Source organism: Cynocephalus volans, chromosome 8, assembly GCF_027409185.1.
Source record: "Cynocephalus volans isolate mCynVol1 chromosome 8, mCynVol1.pri, whole genome shotgun sequence".
Lineage (NCBI taxonomy): Eukaryota > Metazoa > Chordata > Mammalia > Dermoptera > Cynocephalidae > Cynocephalus > Cynocephalus volans.
In genome coordinates, this window is record NC_084467.1 from 99,802,635 (window position 1) to 99,827,128 (window position 24,494).

General features: G+C 36.4%; 1 protein-coding gene and 1 pseudogene across 1 annotated transcript in view; one reads left to right on the forward strand and one right to left on the reverse strand.

Moving 5' to 3' along the window:
• Positions 1-24,494, reverse strand: part of SLC16A1 (solute carrier family 16 member 1) — a 39,699-nt gene that overhangs the window by 6,126 nt on the left and 9,079 nt on the right. Inside the window, exons 2-3 of the mRNA XM_063105484.1 lie at positions 7,058-7,318; positions 3,089-3,232 (exon numbers count right to left, since the gene is read on the reverse strand). Of these exons, the coding sequence (XP_062961554.1) occupies positions 3,089-3,232; positions 7,058-7,274 (361 nt within the window). The 5' untranslated portion in view covers positions 7,275-7,318. The remainder of the gene's footprint in view (positions 1-3,088; positions 3,233-7,057; positions 7,319-24,494) is intronic.
• On the forward strand, positions 18,034-23,381 carry LOC134384239 (actin-related protein 2/3 complex subunit 5-like protein; annotated as a pseudogene).

Genomic DNA, 24,494 nt, shown 5'->3' on the forward strand with positions numbered 1-24,494 from the left:
TGAAAGTGGACAGGAAGTCCAGAAACAGAGCTGAAATATATGTAAACATTTAAGTTAAGATAAAGTAGCATTTTAAATTAATGGAGAAAGGGCCGGCCTGTGGCTCACTCGGGAGAGTGTGGTGCTGATAACACCAAGGCCCCAGGTTCAGATCCCTTATAGGGATGGCCGGTTAGCTCAATGGGTGAGCGTGATGCTGACAACACCAAGTCAAGGGTTAAGATCCCCTTACTGGTCATCTTTAAAAAAAAAAATTAATGAAGAAAGAATAAGTTATTCAATAAATAGTGCTAGTAGAAGTAAATATTCACAGAACTTCTCAGATACTCTCCCTTACCATCATCTATGTTAAGCCATTCCCAGAGGCTTAAACCAATAATCCAGAGCAAGTCACTCCCATACATCAAACCTAGAATGGCTTCCTATCTACAACCTTTACCCTGGCCCTTACTTCCCTCTCTGATACCACACCAGGCCACTCTCACCTGTGCTTATAAGCATGCTGCTGCCTAGACTATGTTTCCCTAGATTTTCACAAAGCTGATTCCTTGTTGTTATTCAGTTCTTTACTTGAAGTCATCTCTTTAATGAGCCTTTACCTTCTTTCACTGCCTGCCCAGTCCTTCCCTGTCACAACACTTAAGGCTTTGTACTGCACTGCCTAAATATTTTTCTTTTGTATTCATATATTTGTGAGTTGTATTGTCCGACTCCTCCCATTACAGAGCATGACGACTTTGCCTGGCTTGCTGCTCTCTCGCTACAGTTCCTAAAATGGTTCCTGACATACATACAGTTGTTGCTCAATAAATATTCCATAAATAAACTAATAAAAAAGCAAATGAAGCAACTGATTAATCATGTGGAAACAGAGTTATACTTTTTCTCATTTTATGTCGAGTGTTTTTATCTATTCAGAATTTTTAAATGTAAAAAAATGAAGTGGACTAAAAAAAAGTGGACAAATATTTGCATAACCTTGGAATGGGGAACAACTTTCAAGAATGATATACAAGGGCCGGCCCCGTGGCTCACTTAGGAGAGTGCAGCGCTGGTAGCGCTGAGGCCATGGGTTTGGATCCTATATAGGGATGGCCGGTGCACTCACTGGCTGAGCGCGGTGCAGACAACACCCCACCGAGGGTTGCGATCCCCTTACTAGTCCAAAAAATAAAAAAGAATGATATACAAGACAGAATCCATAAAAGACTGACGGTTTTTAATAAATGAAAATTTTAGAAGTTCAATGAGGAGAAAAATAAGACTGAATTTGAAAAACATTTTCAAACAAAATTCAATAGCCAAAAGTTAATCAGGAAGAGATATTTGTACACTGAGGTTCACAGCAGCATTATTCATAATGCCCAAAAGGTGAAAGTAACCCAAGTGTCCATCAGCAGAAGAACAGATAAACAAAATGTGGTATATACATACAACAGAATATTATTCAGCCTTAAAAAGGAACAGAATTCTGATACATGCTACAACTCAGATGAACCTTGAAGACATTATGCTAAGTGAAATAAGCCAATCACATAAATACAATTACCATGTAATTTCATCTATATGAGATGCCTAGAATAGTCAAATTCATAGACAGAAAGCAGAATGGTAGTTGCTAAGGGTTGTCGGGGTAGAGGGCGGGAGGAAGGGAAGCATGAGGAGCTACTGTTTGATGAGTGCAGAGTTTCAGTTTTACAAGATGAAAAGAGTTCTAGAGATGGACGGTGATAACGGCTGCACAACATGAATGTACTTAATGCCGCAGAACTTAAAAATGGTTAGAATGGTAAATTTTATGTTACGTGTATTTTACCACAATTAAAAATTTTAAAAATTAATTTGGAAAAAAACTGCATCTTATGCAAAGGAATAATAAACTAATGAGCAAATTTATTATATATTACACTTATATCAACAAGAAAATGGATATACAAAAGTAGTCCATAAGCACTGGCTAACACTTAGCCACAAACATGAAAAAACATTTACTCCTAAAACTTAAAGGGGAGCAATTTAAAACCAGGAGATACTGTTAAATTGGCATTGATTTAGAAAGAAAGAAAAAGACAATATCCCATTATCGGCAAGGATATTCTCTTTCAAATATTGTGGTGGGGCTATAAATGAGTATAATCTTTCTGGAGGGCAATTTAGCATATATGTATTAAAAAATACACACAGTAGTTCACCTTCTACAAATTTATCCTATGAAAATATTCACATTCACAAAGAACTTTCAACCTAATATTGTTTATTAACAGAAAAAAAAATTAAAACAAAAGCGCCTAAACATTTAACAGTTAACTAAGATATTGGTCCAAAAAAAATTATATCTATTCAATGGAATAATAGAGATTCAAATTGTAATGTATCTGAATATTTAATGACATGAAAAGATATTCATGATATAAGCGAAAAAAAGCGGTTACAAAATATTACACATAATCTAACCCTTTTTTGTTACAAAAAAAGGTTATATTTGTACATACAAAAAAGTGTGAAAGGTGAAAGGATAAACATCAAAATGTTAATAGTGATAGTCTTCGGATTGTGAAGTTTTGAGTAATCTTTATTCATTATACTCATGAGCAGTTCATTACCTTAACTTGGTGAACAAAAAAAGGGTTCAGGGATTATCAAATATATTGTCTATCCCTCAGAAATGTTTTTTGGACATTCTATCAAATAATTCCTGCTTTTTGTTTAATGCTCTCTCCTGCTCCAATAGAAGCCTATTCCCCTCGGGAGAAAGGTAAGGAGAGAAAATAACCAACAACCACCCTTGCAACAAGTTGCCACACACATTTTACTTACCACCACTGTCTATTCTTAGGACAAGGAATGCAATCAGCTCTTTCAATTCATTCATTAATCCATTCCACAAACAATAAACACCTATTATATGACAGCAAATTCTTTAAAAGTTTGCTTTTCTAGTAAATTAATTTATCTACGGTTCTTCATAATGATAAATCATTTCTATAAGGAAAGAATTAATTTCACTCAAGGAATATAAAAGATGAATGCAGGTGAATACCAAATAGCCAGCAATAAATTGTTTGAAAATGAATCACTAGCAACTCACCTCCAATGACTCCAATGCACAAGTAAAGCTCCTGTACAGTGTTACAGAAAGAAGCCGCAATCAAGCCACAGCCTGACAAGCAGCCACCAACAATCATGACTGGACGACTGCCATATTTATTCACCAGGATACTGCTGATAGGACCTAAGAAATAACCAAAAATTTAGTAGTATAAGGAACCTACTCCTTCACATCTATACAAGGCATGAATGACAATAAATGACAAGTCCTCCAAAATAAACAAAAGGCAATGATAGGATATTGCTTTCTATAATAATTTCTGAGTTATATGTATGTGTACTGGAAGATAAAGATGCTAGAAATCATTAATTGTGCATGTTCTGTATCTAGAAATATCATGGAATTTTACTAAAATATAAAACCCGAGTCTATCCTTAACCTTTCTCTTTCAAGGCAAAATAGGCTCAAAAGACCTTGGTAATGGATGTTCACAGGGTTCCTGACATATCTAGGATACGATAAACATATATTTAGTACGTTTGTTCTTTATAATTATAAATACAGGCACACATGATGAGATACATGAACACATCTGAATAGGTTTTAGAGCATTATTTATACATTATCATAAATGTGATTTGTGTTGTATTATTAAAAAGAAAGAAAAAGCAAAAGTGCATAATCATTTTTTCCAAGTTTAAGCAGTGTTGCAATTAGGTCATCTCAAAAAACAAAAAACAAAAAGCAACTGTTCCTAGTTACAATTAGATGCTTCAGGTATTGAATCAAATATATGTTTCAGAAATTACTTGGTTCTATGCCTATTGTTACTATGTTTCACGGTATCCATACTGTGAAAAAAATGCTTGCAAGAGAAGATTAAGTCAGTTAACATTAACCTTGGGTCTAATAACTCAAGAGGATAGAAAATGGAATATTATCCAAGAAAACCAGATTAAATTTCCTCAGCTAAATAGATGCATACATCCTTTAGAAGATGATTAGTGAATGGATCATGAATGGGATCAGTGCCCTTATAAAAGACATTTGAGGGAGCTTTTGCCACGTGAGAATGTAGCTAGAAAGGCACTATCTATAAGGAATGGGCCCTCACCAGACACTGAATCTGCTGGGGTCTTGATCTTGGACTTTCCAGCCTTCACCGTGAACAATAAATTTTTATTGTTCACAAGGTATTTTGTTACAACAGCCTGGATGGACTAAGACAGCCACTTCATGAAAATATTAGGTCAAGGATGACTTGAAAATAATTTGAATTTACAGTTTGTGTAAAACAAAAGAATTGAATACTCAAAGAATATTTATAAAGAATCTCAATATAAATTAGTCATGAGATTTTGTATGGTCAGAATTACAAAGATCAATAGTGCTGCACTATTGACTCTGTGAGGTACAAGTTAATGCGTTAAATCATCCAGTATTTGAAATTCCAAACCAGGAGTGTTAAGATGACCACTGTGAGGGCCGGCCCGTGGCTCACTCGGGAGAGTGCGGTACTAATAACACCAAGGCCACGGGTTCGGATCCTACATAGGGATGGTCGGTTGGCTCACTGGCTGAGCGTGGTGCTGACAACACCAAGTCAAGGGTTGATCTCTCCTTATCGGTCATCTTTATTTAAAAAAAAAAAAAAACAAAAAACAGACGACCATTGTGGAACAGAAAATACAAGGGCACTTCAAAAAATTCATGGAAAGTATAGCCTTATGACACCAAGGTTATGGGTTCCGGTCCCCGTACCAGCCAGCTGCCAAAAAAAAAAATTCATGGAATGATTCATATTATCTTTCAATTCTGTTTTTCCACAAACTTTTTGAAGTACCCTCATACGAAAATTTCTACTTTCATGTTAATTTTTTAAAAAAGGAAAAACAAATTAACAAACCAAAAGTAGGCAACTAAGTTATCCTTCCCAAAAAATATACTTACACTCTAATAACTATCACTATGTATATGTGACCCAAAGCACTAAAAAAGAAAATGAAACCAATCACAACTCAAAATATATTCATGTTCAAAGTGTGGTCCAAGTGCACAAGTTCAGGGATTATGACAGTTAAAAAAGTAATGAAAATTCTTAAGGGACATTCTACTTAGAAACCAGTCAAAACAAAATAACTGACTTAATAAGAATTCTGTCATAAGGCTCATGACAGGCAATTTGTCTTTAAGAGTTATTTCAGGAAGGATGGCCCTAATTAGCTATCATTAAAAATAGAAAGGGGTACAGTTTATAGGCCTATTATAATACAAACTCAGAGAAATGTGCTAGTTATCTCACTAACTGGGTGAGGACAAAGAAAGAACTGTTTCCCCAAAGGAAAGTGTCATGTGCAATTAGCACAACTGACATCACTCACTTTTGATGCAAAATGCAAGTGGCTCTTAAACTCTTTGGCAGCTCAGAATTGCAACATGTGAACCTTTGGTTTGTAGTCAGCTTAAGGAATTACTGAACACCTGGACTACCTCTGGATAATATTTATACTGATTTCTTCAAGCTATCATAGTCAAAACCTGATTAGAAATCCTGGCAGATTGGAATTCAAAGCCTGTGAATTACTGGCTCTCAGAAGCTAGACAATGTCCAAAGTCCCTTTTGATTTCTCTGAACTTACAAAAAAATAAGTACTATAATTTTAGCACTTAGGGCTCTTTAAAAATGTATTTAATTTAGAATACAAAATAGGTCTATGTTCAAAATGTAAAAGACACAAAAAGATGTACAGTGGAAAAAAAGAGTCTTCCTGTTCCCAGCCACCCAGTTTCTCTCTAAGGCAACCAGTTACCCATTTCTTCTGTGCAATTTAATTATGTTTAATTAAATTATGATTTCAACTTCATATCCCTGTTTCATGAGCTTATATTATTGTCTCAAGAGGATTATAAACTTCTCAAAGGAAAGGACCAGGATCAGTGTTCTCCATCACTCATAACACTAGCCCAGTGCTCAATATATTCATGGGGTTCGATAAACATTGGTTGAATGTATCACCAGTTTAGCAACCTAAGACTAAGTTATTTACAGTTAAAATATAGAATCTATACATATATATTATATATTAAGAAGCTACATGTGAGAATAATCTGAGGTACAAAATTGCTACTAAAAACAAGTTTGTTTGGTTTTTTTGGTGGCTGGCTAGCATGGGGACCCGAACCCTTGACCTTGATGTTATATGCTCTAACCAACTGACGTAACTGGCCAGCCTTACAAACAAGATGAACAGAAGTGAAAGCTTAGCAAAACCAGCAACATGAGACACTGTCAATCCCAGTAAATAAATACACTTGGCTTTAGAATCCTTGCTAACTAAGCAACTATAAATTTTCAGTATTATGATAGGTTTGACTTTTACATGTTTAATTGTGGTTTGATGTTTCAAGGTGAAACACACAGTATTTTAAATGATGTTAGGTGAACAACTTAGTATCTACATTTTCTTCACAACATGCCAAAGAAAACAGAAGGGGAGGAAATAAGATAAATTTAGAAGGCAGTTGAAATGCTTTTAGGACTCACAACGTCACAGGGAATAAGGGGGAGGTTTTCTTCAGTTCTTTAACACCATGAAAAGATTTTTACCTGAGACTTGAACTATGCTTTTCAGATTAGCCTGACTTATTTTAATTCTTCCATCAATCAATTTTTAAAAATCTGTATTTATGTTTACATTTAAACAGTCTAGCAGAGAGCAACAAGAAAAACCAGTTGTGCACACATTTTTACAAGAGTTTTTTAAAGCACAATGATCCTCAAGTTGAAGCAAATCAGGGCTCCTTACAATTTCTCATTTCTGTTTTGGAACAAACAGAACAAGAGTTGCCATTGTTATCAGGAATGAAAAATGTTACTCTAAACACAAACTTCAAGAACTAACATTTCAAAACATCTCACCAAATAAGTTATTTAAAAAAATAAGTCACCCAATACAGAGACTGGCTGCTTAATGAAAATTAACAGAGCAGGCCTTAACGGGTACTTACCTCCACCGTACATGACAGCCAACATGATGGAGGATATCCATGACACTTCACTGGTGGTGGCATTGAATATACCTTCAATTTCTTTGAAGAAGACAGTAATAGATTTGGGAAATGCATAAGAGAAGCCAATGGAAATGAAAGCTCCAACTACCACTGCCCACCCCCAGCCTCCATCTGGGGGGGTGTATCCAACTGGACCTCCAACTACGGGTGGCATTTTAAGTGTAGATGAATTCCAAAATGCAGTTCAAATCCAAATATCTGAAGAATACAAAATTAAAACAGTATATCAACAAAAAAGCACTCCCACGAAATCCTTCTGTGTAATAAGAAATACACTTGAACAATGTGGAGGTTAGGGATGCTAACCCACCTCGCAGTCGAAAATCTGAATATAACTTTTGACTCCCCCAAAACTTAACTACTAAAGTGTCTTGTGTGCTTTTAAGTTCTTAATTACTTAACTATTAATAGCCTACAGTTAGGTGTATAACCAAAAATTTTCCATGTTGTTCAAGGGTTTGCTGTATATATTTCTTGTTCTTTTTTCCTGGTTCTTGGCAGAGCTCCTACACCCTTTGTAATTTCCTGAGAGATAAGGATAATAGGTGTATCTTTTTCCTAATATGAGGGTACTTCAACAAGTTTGTGGAAAAATGGAATTGGATGGGGGTGGCTAGAGATTAAGCTCTATAAAAACTCTTGAACAAGATATCCACGTGCCAGGAGGGTGGTGCACCCCAAGTGCACAGGGACAGAAGGTAATGAACTAGGTTCTTCTAGACCTCACCCTATGTACCTCGTCATTTGGCTGTCCATCTGTATCTTTTATAATAAACTGGTAAACATAAGCAAGCATTTCCCTGAGTTTTGTGAGCTATCCTTGCAAATTTATCTAATGCAAAGAGAGAGCAGTGGGAATCCTCATTTATAGCTGGTCAGTCAGAAGTATAGGTGACAACCTACTACTTGCAATTGGCATCTGAAGTGGGGGGCAATCTTGTGGGACATATGGGATCTGACTCTAACTCCAGGTAGATAAGGTTAGAATTGAATTGAGTTATTGGACATCCAGTTGGTATCTGCTGGAGAACTGCTTGGTGTGTGGGGGAAGAAACCTACACATCTGATCACAGAAGTGTTCTGTGACGTGTTGAGTGTTGACTGTGTAAAAGAAAAAGTGTTTTCTCCCTTTGGACCTTTATACCTAGCTCTTGAGTAAATGAATTGTTTTTCAATGTTACTTGTCCAATAGACATTATCTTCTAAAGACATTATCAGAAAAAGTCTTAGAGTCATGGCATTGCTCATAATTTTTTGTAGCTTAAAGGAAAATAGCGTCTCATCACTTAAGAAACCATAACTGAAATAAATCCTTTCAACAAATGTAGACTTTGTACTTCAAATAAACATACTTGTTTTAGCAGTTAATAGAACAATTCCTGAAATTACTCTAGATGACTAAATGCTTCATTTGACTCACCTGCTTGCAAAATTCACATCACACATACCCTAAAAATGTTTCAGGTTTTAATATTGACTTTTGTTTGTTTGTTTTGGTGTCTGGCCAGTACGGGGATCCAAACCTTTGACTGTGGTGTTATAGTACAATATAGCCTTTATAAGTTTTGTCCCATTACCAAAAAGTATTCAATACTTACTTCTTTACTTTCTCTTATTTATGGCAGATTTAACATATTTGGAAGTGAGTACCTGAACTCACTTGATACATAGCAATTTACAAAACAGATCACTCTGAACACACAAGATTTTCATTTAATGGGCTGGAAAACTATCTCAGAAAAGTTTCCTATTATCTAATTGCTTCAATTCAAGGTAATTTTTCCCCATTATATGACAAGAAAGACAAACTTTTAAACAGCTAGTCAGTACAACTAAATTCACAAATTAAATTATGATGTCAAAAGATGGTATAGGCAAACCTTGGAGATATCGTGGGTTTGGTTCCAGCTCATTGCAATAAACTGAGTCACATGAATTTTTTGTTTCCCAATGCATATAAAAAGTTATGTTTATACTGTCCTGTAGTCTCTTAAGCGGGCAACAGCATTAGGTCTAAGAAACAATGTACTTTATCGCTTTAAAAATGCTCACAATCATCTGAGTCTTTGGGGAATTATCTTTTTGCTGGTGGAGGGTCTTGCCTTGATGTTGATGTCTGTTGACTGATCAGGGTAGTGGTTGCTGAAGGCTGGGATGGCTGTGGCAATTTCTCAAAAATAAGACAACAATGAAGTTTGTCACACTGATTGACTTCCTTTCATGAAAGAGTTCCCTGTAGCATGCAATGCTATTTGATAGCATTTTACTCACTGCAGAACTTCTTTCAAAATTGGAGTCAGTCTCCTCAAACCCTGCCACCGCTTTATTAACTGAGTTTATGTAATATTCTAAATACTGTTGTCATTTCAACAATGTTCACAATAGCATTTCACCAGAGTAGATTCCACCTCAAGAAACCACTTGCTTTGCTCATTCATAAGAAGCAACTCCTCATCTGTTAACGTTTTATCATGAGATTGCACAATTCAGTCACATCTTCAGGCTCCATTTCTAATTCTAGTTCCTTTACTATTTCCACTCCATCTGCAATTACTTCCTCCACTGAAGTTTTGAACCCCTCAAAGTCATCCATGAGGGTTGGAATCAATTTCTTCCAAACTCCTATCAATGTTGATATTTTGACCTCCCAAGAATACGAATGTTCTTAATGGCATCTAAAATGGTGAATCCTTTCTAGAAAGTTTTCCGTTTACTTTGCCCAGATCTATCAGAGGAATCACTATGTATAGCAGCTACAGACTTATAAGATGTATTTCTTAAATAATAAGACTTGAAAGTCAAAATTACTCCTTGATCCATGGGCTGCAGAATGGATGTTGTGTTAGCAGGCACAAAAACAACATTAATCTCCTTGTACATCTCCATAAGAAGTCTTGGGTGACGGTAACCAGGTGCAAATATTGCTACTCATCAATGAGCAGTAATATTTTGAAAGGTATCTTTTCTTCTGAGCAATAGGTATCAATAGTGGGTTTAAAATATTCAATAAACCAGGGCCGGCCTGTGGTTCACTTGGGAGAGTGTGGTGCTGATAATACCAAGGCCATGGGGTCGGATCCCTATATAGGGATGGCTGGTTAGCTCACTTGGGAGAGCGTGGTGCTGACAACACCAAGTCAAGGGTTAAGATCCCCTTACTGGTCATCTTTAAAAAAAAATAAATAAATAAAAAATAAAATATTCAATAAATCTTGTTGTAAACAGATGTGCTGTCATCCAGGCTTTGTTGTTCCATTTACAGAGCACAGGCAGAGTAGATTTAGCATAATTCTTAAGGGCCCTAGGAATTTCAAAATGGGAAAAGCACTGGCTTCAATTCAAATTCACCAGCTGCATTAACCCTTAACAAGAGTCAGCCTGTCCTTTGAAGCCAGGCACTGACTTCTCCTCTCTAGCAAGGAAAGTCCTAGATGGCATCTTCTTCCAATAGAAGGCTATTTCAACTACATTGAAACTTTGTTGTCTGGTGTAGCCACCTCCATCTATGATCTTAGCTGGATCTTCTGGAAACTTACTGCACCTTCTATATCAGCACTCACTGCTTCACCTTATACTTTTATGTTATAGAGATGGCTTTGTTCCTTAAACCTCATGAACCAACTTCTGCTAGCTTCAAACTTTTCTTCTACAGCTTCCTTATTTCTCTCAGCCTCCATAGAATTGAAGGAAGTTAGGGTCATGCTCTGGATTAAGCTTTGGCTTAAGGGAATGTTGTGTCTGGTTTGATCTTCCCACCCAGACCACTAAAATTTTCTCCATATCAGCAATAAGGCTACTTCGCTTTCTTATTATTCGTGTGTTCACTAGAGTAGCACATTTAATTTCCTTCACAAATTTTTCCTTTGCATTCACAACTTGGCTAATTGTTTGGTCCAAGAGGCATTGGGTCTATCTGTTTTTGAAATGCCTTCCTCAGTAAGCTTAATCATTTCTAGCTTTTTATTTAAGAATGAGAAATGTGCAACTCTTCCTTTCACTTGAACAATTAGAGACCATTGTAAGGGTTTTCACTGGCCTGATTTCAATATTCTTGTGTCTCAGGGAATAGGGAGGCCTGAGGAGAGGAAAGAGACAGGGGAATGGCCAGTTGGTGGAGCAGTCAGAACACAAACAACATTTGTCAATAAAGTTTGCCGTCTTATGTGGGCATGATTCTGTGGAGTCCCAAAACAATTACAACTGTAACATTAAAGATCACTGATCACAGATCACCATAACAGATATAATAATAATGAAAAAGTTCTGACTACCATGCTCTTTAGTCTAAAACACAAATCCTATAGTACTCAACTCCTAAATACTTCCAGGATTAGGAAGAAAATATACCCATATGGCAAGTTTCCCTAAAAGCAAGGATATACTTACCATTTGTACTATGGGTTCAAGCCAGTGTATACAGGTAAGAAGAAGAAATAAAAAGCGTAAGGACTGGAAAGGAGGAAGTAAAGTTGTTTATACAAAAAAGGTACTCAAACTAATAAGTGACTTTAACTAGATCTCAGCATATAAGATGAATAAACAGAAATCAACTGTATTTCTATATACTAGCAATGAACAATAAGAATTTCAAAATTTAAATAATTCTATTGTAAATGGTAAACAAAGTAGGGATAAATCTGACAAAAGATGTATATGATGTATACACTGAAAACTACAAAATAATACTGAGAAATTAAAAATCTAAGTAGGGGCTGGCATGTTAGCTCAGTTGGTTAGAGGATGGTGTTATAACACCAAGGTTAAGGGTTTGGATTACCATACCGGCCAGCTCCCCCTGCCCCCCCCAAATTCTAAATATATAACCTATCCTCAAGGATTGAAAGATTAAATATTTGGATTATGCAAACATTTCTGAAGGCACATAAAGCTCCAACTATAAAAATTTCATAAACTGAACTTCAAATTACAAGGGTATTTCTAAAGTTCATGGATAATACAACTCTTTCCTTGAAACTTTTGAAATACCCTTGTACATGCAAAACATATATCCAACAAAAGATATACCCAGAACATAAAAAGAACTTTTCAACTCAATAGCAAAAAGATAAAACAACTCAATCTAAAAATGGGCAAAAGGGGCCGGCCCATGGCTCATTATGGAGAGTGCGGTGCTGATAACACCAAGGCAACGGGTTTGTATTCCATATAGGGATGGCAGGTTAGCTCAAGGGTTAAGATCCCCTTACCGGTCACCCTAAAAAAAAAAAAAAAAATGGGCAAAAGATCTGAACGAACAGATATTTCACCAAAGAAGATAAATGGATGACAATTAAGTACATGAAAAGAGGCTACACATCATTAGTCATTTACAAGATGCAAACTGAAATTACAATGAGATACTAATACATACCTACTAAAATTAAGATCAGTAATACCAAGACTTGGTGAGGATATAAAGCAAACGGAACTCTCATATTGCTTGTGGTACAGCAAAATGGTACAGCAAAATAGCTCATTGGAAAACATTTTGGCAGTTCCTTTTAAAGTTATACATATATTAGACATGAAAATCAACTACACTGTATATTGATAAAATTTTTAAAAACTTTAAAAATAAATAAAAGAAATGAAAACATACATCTTCATGAAGACATATGAAAATCCTCTATCAATTTGCTTCATAATAGCCTCAAACTGAAAACAACCTAAATGCCCATCAGCAAGTGAATGGATGAACAAATAGTGGTATAGCCATATAATGGAATTCTACCTAGCAATAAAAAGGAACAAAGTACTGATGCGTGCAACACCACCAATGAATCACAAAAGCATTATATTAAGTGAAAAAAGCTAGACACAAGACTGTATTCTATATGGTTACATTGATATTAAGTTCTAGAAAAGGTAAAATTCTAGTAATAGAAGACAGATCATCAGCCACCAGGGGTTGGGGAGAGGAGGTTGATTGCAAAGGGGCATGAAAGAACTTTCTGGAGTGATGGAAATGCTGTATTATCATGATTGTGGCAGTAGCTACTCATCAAACTATACATTTAAAATTGTGAATTTCATTGTATGTAAATTATACCTCAATAAAGTTAATCAAAAACAAAAAATGTAAGGACAGTGACAAGTGGGATAAAATCTGTTCCATCACAGGGAGACAACACAGAAGCAAAAGGAGATGGCAGGCAAATTTCTCTGCCTTGACTATCTGGATGGTTAAAAGAAAGAGGAAAAAGAGGAGGAAGAGGAAGAGGACAAAGAAGAGGAGACAAAAGGACGGAAGACTCTCTTCTGAGAATTCACAACTACAGGCCTGTTGTGGGCTTATCCTTGGCAGGACACTGTCTGTGGGAAACCTTTGTTGTTCTTCCAGAGATAAATTATGTTTGATTTTGCTAGCAAAGATTTCCCACGAAGGCCTGCCAAACATAAGCCTACAATTATAAACACATCAAGAATCAATTAACCATGAGTAATAGTACAGCCAATCCAACACAGTCAGATTAGACACTCAAGAATTACAGATATTGTTATATGAATATTTAAATGATTAAAGGCATAAAATAAGGCATTAAAAACATTAGGGAAAAAATTCAAGATACTGTCAAAAAGGCTAGCCAATTTTAAACAGAACTTCTAGAAATTATAGTCAATAACATTAACAACAGGTTAACCGCAGACTGACACAGCTGGATAGAGAATCAGTAAACCTGAAGGATAAGTTTGAAGAAGTTAGAATTCAGGGGAGAGACCCTTTCTCCACCATGGTGGTGGTGTGCCGTTGACTCAGTTCCTTACCATGTCTTCTCACAAGACTCAAAATCAAGCGATTCCTGGCCAAGAAACAAAAGCAAAATCAGCCCATTCCCCAGTCAATTTGGATGAAAACTGGCAATAAAAATCAGGTACAAATCCAAAGATAAGAACCAATAAAAATCAGGTACAGATCCAAAGAGAAGAACACTGGAGAAGACCCAAGCTGGATCTATGAGATGGCACACATATTTACACTGTATCAATGTTACTATCACCTGTATCAAGCTGAAAATCTCGACAGTTGGACATGTTTTATTGGGAAAATTCTTTCTTTCTATGCTCTACACAAGTAGATTGATTCCATAATAAACATGTGAAACCTTTTGTTTTGGGGGAAAAAAATTCAGGGAACAGCTTCATCTTGAAGCTATGAGAGAAAGGTTTTAGAACGGGAGGATCTGACATTTATCCAATAGGACTTCGAAAGAAGAGAATAGAAAGTGGAGAAAAGTCAATTTTCAAGGGTTAATGGTAAAAGATTACAGATTTGATGAACAATATAAATCCTCAGTTTGAGGAAACAAGATAAAAAGAAAAGTCTAAAAAGCAACTACTTAGAAAATACAGATTACACAACTAACATAATCACGCTGACAAAACAGACTTCTCATCAATTTTGAAATATTCTCAGCTTCTAAATCTTCAAATTTTACTTCTTCCCCATTCTCTCTTTCCACTACTCTGAGACTCTAATTGGATGTGGGTTGGACCTTCCCATGGTATCTACTCTCTTACTTTCTCTTTTATATTTCCCATCCTTTTGTTTCTCTGTACTTCATTCTGGATGGTTTCTTCTGATTCTCTCTTTAGCTGTGTTTGGCACTAAGGGTTTGGCCAATTTAATTTATGGAAAATACCCACCATATAACCTAATTGGCCAGTCCTTATTTGAAAATAATCAAGTAAAACAGATTTCTGTCAAACAAAATCACACTTCATTATAATTGAAAAAAAATGTTGATACACATTGCTGTGAGCCCTCATTTTTCTAGCAAGAATTCTAACTCAGAAAACGGAGAAGGTGGAGTTTACTGTCCAGATGGAATAAGGTCATGCCCCCTCCAATATTTTGACCCAACCCCTCTTTGGATTTCTATCATGGGACTCTCTAGGACTATTCATCCTGGAATTTTTCCTTCTTTGGGGGACCCTGAAATTTTTATTGCCGAGGGCAGTGAACCACAGTAAGAAATGGGATGAATGAGAGACATACCTTTCTTTTGTAGTGAAGAGAAGGGCTTTTGAAGGCAAGTTGGAAAAAGGAAAGTAGAAGAACTCAGCCATCCATTCTCAAGAGAGATGATTTTTAGTTATGGTTATACCTGAACTGAGGATCTGAAGAATAATTTCCTCAAAAATATAACCCAGTTTAAAGATTAAAGATCTTTGTCCTAGGGCATTTCACTTGCCTATGATTCACGCAGGACAAAAATATTTACAAGGTAAGGTTCCTAAAATTTTTACTGGAATGAATGTAATAAAAAGCTATTTAACGGCTCAGTTCTGCTAACAGAAACAGCCTGGACTCTAAAACTATGTTAAACAGAACTGCCCTGGCATTAATTTTATGAGTTTTTCTGTTCATCTAAGTCTTAAAAAAGAGAACACTTGAAATTTTTCAATCAAAGAACCACAAAAAAGATTAATTCATCTCTGAATATTTACACACAGAATGACACCCACACATGGACAGGAGAACTGTTTAACACATCAAGCTCTGACTAGAACAGCTAATACGTGCTGGACATGATTAAACTTTGAGATAGCTGCCAGCTATGATTTGTCCCAATTAAAGCATTTATAATTTTTAGTCACTAAGACTTGCCTCAAGTTAGTTAATAATACCTATTCCATAGAGTCAAAATTAGATTTAAAACTTCAAAAGCTTTAAACAGATTCAAAAGAAAATAAAAAGTATAAGAAATTAGAGTGTACAAAATACTTTTGCAAAAGAACACTTCAAAAAACCAGACACAGGCTCAACATAATTCTGCCACCATCTGACAAAAGGCCGTCTCTGTTAACTTAAAAATTCTAATGGTACAGTATACAAAAACAGGTAGTAATAGCATTATCTAAGTATACTATTTCCATTTTAACTGGAAAATCTTAGCTATAAACAGAAGGACTCATTCAAAAAGTAAATTATGAGAGCAGCCCTCCTTGCACAGTATTCAGAGCTCTCTTGAGAAAAGGGAACACACCCATTCCTTGTACGCTAAAGTCCAGAGGCTAAAAGGGACTAAAGTTTAAGATTTTAATCCTTACAATGTGCAGAATGGCCTTTCTATCAGCTTAGCTATTATTGCCTAAAAGTGATGGGGGGATTTAAAAAAAAAAAAAAGGTATAGGGTAATGAGAAAAATTCTTCATCAGTTCTCCTCTTAAAGGATGATAGGAAACCACAACCCTAACTTTTCTTGGGAATGAAGATAGTGACAAAAATCACCTAGATTTTCTGGTTTCTCTCCTTTTCTTATAACTCTCAGAAACTGTGCTAGTAAACAAATCTGGAAAGCCAAAGTTATGCTTCATACCCCCCATGCCCTGGCCCCACACCAGAAGAGAAAAGCTACAAAAAGCCCTTGGAAAATGTATCCATTATGTTCTCTACATGTTCCCCATCAACATTTAAAACAAAGCCGCTGTCACTTCCTAAAACGACAATGGCCAGATGTGATTTTAAAAGAGGCAGCAAGTATCTAAAATCAATAATCTTAAAAGAATTTATCACTAAGTGTAAACTAGTTTTAGGTTTCAAATTCACACGAAAACATTCAAATCCAGAAAGGCTTATATACTGAAGCTACTGCTGCTACATAGCTAACCTCTTGCTCTTTATAACTGGCCCTAATCCAGCTTCATGGTTTACCACCTGCCCCAAGTTAACTTCCAAGATTCAAGGTCTGGGAAACCTTACCTTCTTTTGCCTTTTCCACTCTGAAACTGAATACAGTGAAGAAACTAAAACAACAAAACAAAACAAAACAAAACAAAACAAAAAACAGAAAGCACCAGTAAAAGTAGAAATATAACTACTGGACCCAACTAGCCAAACACTCAGCAATTATGAAATGCATAATTTTGATCAAACTGCATATAAGGAACCTAAAAAAAAATATGCAAATTTGTCTCTTCAAACTTCCAACTGTCTGTGTACCAGACCTCTATCATTCAGGAAAAAAATCCTACCCACATTACAAGTTAAACATATTGCCTTTTAAGAGAAATTAGCTTGCTAACTAGAATACTTAAAGAATGATTTTAAGTCTATATTTCAGAATTTATGAAAATTGATTCTAGATGTTGCTTTTAACTCATATTTAAAATCTGTAATAATATCAATATTTTAGTTAACAATTTCCACTTTTTTATTATTTACATGGTCAGACCACACCACCAATAAATAGAAAGTGTATTTCTTTTTTAAGACAGCAGATCTCGGGCCGAGCCCGTGGTGCACTCGGGAGAGTGTGGGGCTGGGAGCGCAGCGACGCTCCCGCCGCGGGTTCGGATCCTATATAGGAATGGCCGGTGCACTCACTGGCTGAGTACCGGTCACGAAAAAGGCAAAAAAAAAAAAAAAAAAAAGAAAAGAAAGAAAGACAGCAGATCTCCAAAGGACAAGTGTTGATGAGCATGTTGGAGAAAAGGGAACTCCCATACACCGTTGGTGAAAATATACGTTGGTACAGCCACTATGAAAAACAATGTGGAAATTCTGACAAAATTAAGAAGACAATTAACATTTGATCCAGCAATCACACTTCTGGGTATATATCCAAAGGAACTGAAATCTGAGTCTCCCAGATTATATGCACTCCCATGTTCTCTGCAGCATTATTCACAATAGTCAAGACATGGAAGGGCCGGCGGTGCTGATAACACCAAGGCCACGGGTTTGGATCCTATATAGGGATTGCCGGTTAGCTCACTGGCTGAGCGTGGTGCTGACACCACCAAGCCAAGGGTTGAGATCCCCTTACCGGTCATCTTTTGGAAAAAAAAAAAGACATGGAAGCAACCTAAAGGTCTATCTACAGATAAATGGATAAATAGAATGTGGTATACATATACAATGGAATGTTATTCAACCTTAAGGAAAAGGAAAACCTGCCATTTGAGACGACATGGATGGACCTGAAGGACATTTGCAAAACGAAATAAACCAGACCCAGAAAGACAAGTACTGTATGATTTTACTTATACGTGGAATTTAAAACAGTCATGGAAGCAGAGAGTAGAATGGTGATTGCCAGGGGCTGAGGGTAGGCAGAAATGGGTAGGTGTTGGTGAAAGGGTACACAGTTTTGGAAATGCAAAATAAATAAGTCTGGAGATATACTGTACAACATAGGGCCTATGATTTATGACATTGTACAGAATATTTAAAATCTGCTAAGAGGGGCCAGCCCCATGGCTCACTCGGGAGAGTGCGGTGCTGGGAGCGCAGTGGTGCCCCTGCTGCAGGTTCAGATCCTATATAGGGATGGCGGGTGCGCTCACTGGCTGAGCGCGGTGTGCGTGACACCAAGCCAAGGGTTCCGATCCCCTTACCAGTCACAAACCCCCCCCCCCCAAAAAATCTGCTAAGAGTGTAAACCTATGTTAAGTCCTCTCAACACTAAAGGAAAAAAGAAAACAAAACAAATCACTAACAAGAACAAAGGGGGTGGGAGGAAACTTTTGGAGGTGATAAGTTTCCGGCATTGATAGTGATGATGGTTTCACAGGTGTATACTTATATCCAAACAAATCAAGTTGTGCACATTAAATATCTACAGCTTTTTGTATGTTAATATCTCAATAAAGCAGTTTAAAAAAAGAAAAAAGGCAATGAGTATTCAGCCAAAGATTTTGAGAGAAAAATATCAGAAATGTGTCAAAATTATTATATTTTTATGGGTTTCTATGTTGTTCATTATATTTGTCAGCTTTTAAAAATGCATGATTATTTTTTATTGTTCTAAATAAAAACTCACTTTCATACTCCCCTCATTCTGCCACCCCCCCAAAAGACAGCAAATCTCAAAGTTTTTGGTCTAAGGCAACCTTAAGCAGATATATAGTTGGAAAAAGGAGCATTTTAGCAGCCTTTTCAGATACTCATTAACAGTCCTCTTTTTTGATACTACACCAAAACCTGACAAGCAATAGTTTCTTAATTAGTTTACAAGGTGGAATCTAAGGACCCCAACCCTGAGAGACTCTTGAAGGGTCCACAAATACACTGAGAATGACTATTTTAAATCATTAACTATTTGCTCACAAAAGTGACAAATTGATACTTACAGTCAATTTTTTTTTAAGTGCTACAATAAATTCTGAGGTATAAGAGGGATGCATTATAGAAAAAGGCTCATGTATATGTATATGAGAAAGGGTGGTAGGAGATGGTGCAGAATGAACTACTATTTTTCATTGTAAGTCATTTAAGGTCTATTTAAACTATATACATTTTACACGTTGATAAAAATTGTGTGTATATATTTATCCCGTCACTTATTAAAAGAATTTGATCAAGGATGTCAAATTTGCTATTTTTAGTCAGTTAAGAAGAACATGCAATAATTCCACTATAGGGCTGGCTGGTTAGCTCAGATGGTTAGAGTGCGGCCTTATAACACCAACGTCACAGGTTCAATTCCCATTACCAGCCAGCCTCCAAAAAAAACCCAACCAATCAAACAAACAAAAAAACCCCCCCTCCATTATAGAACAAAACGATCATTTCCTTTAATAGTTCTTTGGCTTATCAGGTTTATTCCCTATAGACCTCCTCAAATTTTCTTGCAGTCCTAAATACCATATGTATTCTTGGAGACATTCTCTACTCCAAAACAGGAATTTATTCCAAGTTTTTTACCAACAACAAAGCTCACAGTGCATACTTGTCAGGAGCCCAGAGCACCACGAAACAGATGAAACCTAACATTTGTTAACTCCTCATTTCTACTGTGATCCAGAAAATCTGTTTCAAGTAAATATATCATGTGCTAAAGGATATGTGATTAAATGGAGGGTATTTGGTCTCAGGGCCCTTTCAACACCTAAAATAAGACAGAATGAGATTTCAGAGGTTGAGGACAGAAAGAGATTTTAGAGGTTGAGGGGGAGGTTTGCTCCAGCATAAACAATTAATATCCCTTAATTTCCAGACTTTCTGACACTCCCTCTGTCCACTGCAGTCCTATATATTAATTGTTCAAGTATGACACTTTTCTACCTTGTGAATGACTTTCTGTGAAGGATCTTTGTTTAATATTAGTTCATCTAGATTTGCTCAGCTGGTCAACGTCTTAAGGCTGAAATTTTTTGAAAAGGCAGAAACACAAAATTGCAACATGGAGGAATGTGAACATAAAGACCCAGCCTTGAGAAAGATTCCCAGAGGACGGAATTTAATGCCACCACTACATGACATGCATTATAAATACTGCTGGCTTGTTTAGTGAAAAAGGTTTAATTTAAGTTTTGCTAGAGGGCTTCCTAGCAATCAATATTTCACCTAATTGGCATTTAGAGCTACTTTGGCTATACCTTGAACAAAACCAGGCAAGCTATTTCAAAGAATGATAAATAAATGGAAAACGTTGGCTTTCTATTTGCAACTTCAGTTAAATTTCATTAAGAAAATACAATATGCCCAAGTAAAAATCAATTTTCGCTATATTTCTGCTTTACTAGGCCTATGTTGATGTATAATTCCAATTAATTCACCTCAACTTTGTTTAGTACTCTATGATAGCCCCATGATGCTACTATTGTGACCCTAATTTTCCCAATTTTACAAAATGTCAATTGCAATTTTCTTGTGGTTGTTTTAGAAATGAGGAGGATTAAAGTAATATAGAGAACCAACAAATGTGACTATATTTGCAAATGGGCAAACTAACACACAAACTTAAAAGTAATGAGTATACATATATACACATACGTGTATGTGGATATTTACTTATTTAATCCTCTTTGTCAATCTCAGCCAATGTTGTGTTCAATAATCTGAATCTGCAGCAAACTGCTAATTCTCCTTGTTAAAACAATGACTTAATGGCATCTGTTCATTCAAATAAGCATGATCTTATTCAAGAAGTGTGCGGAGAGTAAGTGTAGTCTCAGGAACACGTAGAAACTGTCAATAATGGGTTCTGGTTCCCCTGCTGAGGGTTAATTTTAATATTTTACTTAACCCCTATCAGAGCAATTTCTTTAAAAAGTAAGTGATACATTTGTAGACTTACAGAATAGAGAATATCGGCATACATTAAATAATATGCATTCTAAACTGAGAACAAGAATTTTCAAAATAAGGAAAAAATTTCTACAGTACTTACTTTTTAAGTCTGACTTGCAAATTACAAGCACAAACAAATTCCAATTAAAAAAATTGGAATTTTATTAGTCTTTTATTAGTAGGGTATGGCTCCAATTCTGGGAATAAGTAAACTTCTTTTAAAGGGACATAGCATGAAACAGTTTCACATCGCTTCTAGTGAATTATTTTTTTCTTCAAAAAGAAAAAACTAAAGTCCACTAGCAATTTAATACACCACACAAGGTGGAAAGTAATAGTCTCATAATAGCAGATTAATTCTCTGTTCTTGTCCATAACAACTTTCTAACTGCCACACTGTATTCCTTTGGCCATTTTACGTTTCCTTTATACTATCCGAGCACAAACTATGTTATAACTTACTTTATGAGCCCTACCATCCCAAAGAATAAGGGTTAGTTTTATTAATGCACTAAAGAACGAGGATGGGTGGGCAGGTTAGCTCAGCTGGTTAGAACGCAGCCATATAACACCAAGGTCACGGGTTCAGATCCTGGTACCCGCCAGCTGCCAAAAAAAAAAGAGAGAGAGAGAGAGAAAAAAGAATGAGGTATACTTTGTTAGCAAACAACAAAAGATTCATACAAAGGCAGAATTTTAGGATCATGACAGCTTCAAAGGTGATCAACTGTAAATGTCCTAAATATCGAATTTCATTTGATTGTTTTTGCAATTAAGATTTTAAAAATTTGGGGCCAGCCTGTGGCTCACTTGGGAGAGTGTGGTGCTGATAACACCGAGGCCACGGGTTTGGATCCCTATATAGGGATGGCTGGTTAGCTCACTTGGGAGAGCGTGGTGCTGACAACACCAAGTCAAGGGTTAAGATCCCCTTACTGGTCTTTAAAAAAAAAAAAAAAAAAGATTTTAAAAATTACACATCATAGAACTGTATGATCATTTTTAAAAAAGTATATCAGGATATACACCAAAACGTGGTCCATGTCTTAATGTAGCTTAGATTCTGGGGAAGAAAGATAATAAAGAGGTAAACAAGTTAAGTAAACTAAATAAATATGTTCTGATAAGTATACATAAAATGTTATATTGCTGACTGATGAAAGGGAGAGATAATCTCTTTCCATATGCCTGTTGTTTGACTTGTTCCAATGAACTTGTATTACTTTAAAACAAAGAAAACATAAAGTAGCAAAGTTTTAAAAGACGGCAAGTTATACATATACATTAGAGACAAAAGAGAAGATATACATGTGTGAATAGAAAATAAAATTTACCTGTCATTCAACCATCCTCAAGTAAGTATTCACATTTTTTTTTCTTTTTTGTGACTGGTAAGGGGATCGCAACTCTTGGCTTGGTGTCGTCCGCACTGCGCTCAGCCAGTGAGCGCATGGGCCATCCCTGTATAGGATCCCAACCTGCAGCGGGAGCGCCACTGCGCTCCCAGTGCCGCAGCCACAGGGTTGGCCCTAAGTATTCACATTTTGATGTAAATTCTCTTAGACTTTCTCCTAAGATAGTCATAAGCATATATATATAAAATATGGGATTATACTATATGGTGCTTTTTTTCCATTTAGTATCAGAAACAGGGAGCCGAGGTCTGGCCCGAACCAGAGCCCCCGGCGCGGCGCTCCCGCCACAGCCTGGAACACGCTGTCCTCGCGCTTCCGCCGGGTGGACATCAAGGAGTTTTACGAGAATAAATTCATGGACGAGCAGCAGGAGGAGGAGACGGTGGTGGTGGCAGAGCCAGGCCTGGATCCGACGGGCTCCTGTGGCAAGTAGACATGCTCTGGGCGTTTCATGCAGCCTTGAGGAACTCTCCCGTCAACATCAAGAATCAAGCTGTGAAGGAACGAGCCCAGAGCATGGTGCTCACAAACTTTAAGAGCAACGAAATTGAGCAGGCTGTGCAGTCAGTCACTAGACAGAAACGGCACTGATTTGTTAATGAAGTACATTTATAAAGGGTGTGAGAAGCCCACAGAAAATAGCAGTGCAGTGTTACTCCAGTGGCATGAAAAGGCCTTAGCAGTAGGAGGACTAGGCCCCATTATAAGAGTTCTTACAGCAAGAAAGACTGTTAAAAAAAAAAAAAAAAAAAAGACTCATTTTACCTTGAGAAGAATTTTGGATGCCCAGGCTGGTGGTGAAGGGATTGACAATGGACCATCTTCCTAGAAAGTCCCAATTAAACTATTTCAGGATATGAATCTGCTGACACATATTTTATTTTCAAGGTGGAGGGAGAAATCATCTTAGTTTCCTAAATCCTTTACAGGATCTGATAGTCTATGCCTTTGTGTATGAGTAATGCAGAACTGACATTTTGACTGTCTACCAGAGTGTCTGGCCAGTGTTTGCCAGGGGTATGTACCTGTGTGCACTGCCTGTTTAAAATGGAGGAGGGATGACTGGGGCAGGTGAAGATCCAAGAGCTGTGGTAAAAGGGAGAGCTTGTTTTTTTGAAGTGGAAAAAAACCTGAGAGTTTGTACAGACATCCTGTCTTCCCAGTGTAGGCAGACTCTCTTGGGTTCATTGTAAGGTGTGTGCTGCGTCAATAAAACTCTTGGCTTATTAGTATATATATAAAATATATGTGTCAGAAACATTTTTCCATGTGTCTACTTCTACAATATTATTTTTGGATAACAATATTCTACTCTATAGATGTACCATACTTGAAAAAATTACCTACTGTTTGTTGCACGCTTAGGTTGCTGCTTTTTTTTCCTTCTATAAACACTACTGTGGTGAACTAGAAATTTAAGATACATTTTTAGAATTTCTGCAAAATTCTAAGGTTTTTGGTTCATATTGCTAACTTGGCCTTAAGACTATACCAATTTCTACTCCCTACTGCAGTATAACAAAAAGTCTATTTTTTCACTCTTTCACAGCATTTTGTGGCAAAAGCATTTTCAACTATGAATGACACCAATATTAAGAAAATAAAGTGAAAATATTCTTGGTATATGTTGAAATGGTAAGATTTACTTTAAGATGAACAATAACCAACATCTATATTTTTTCTACATTAAGTGTTCACTGAGGGGGTTGGTCAGATAGCTCAGTTGGTTAGAATATATTGTTATAACTCCAAGGTCAAGGGTTCAAATCCCTTCACTGGCCAGCTCCCAAAATAAATAGATAAATAAAAGGTCACTAAGTATTTAATAATGGATGAATAAAAAGTGGCTTACTCTCCAATACTGTAGGACTGGGAAATTTGTGGCTGAATAGTAAAATTCTTGTGTAAAAGGTGGCTATCTGGTCAAAAGTAGTGGAAAACT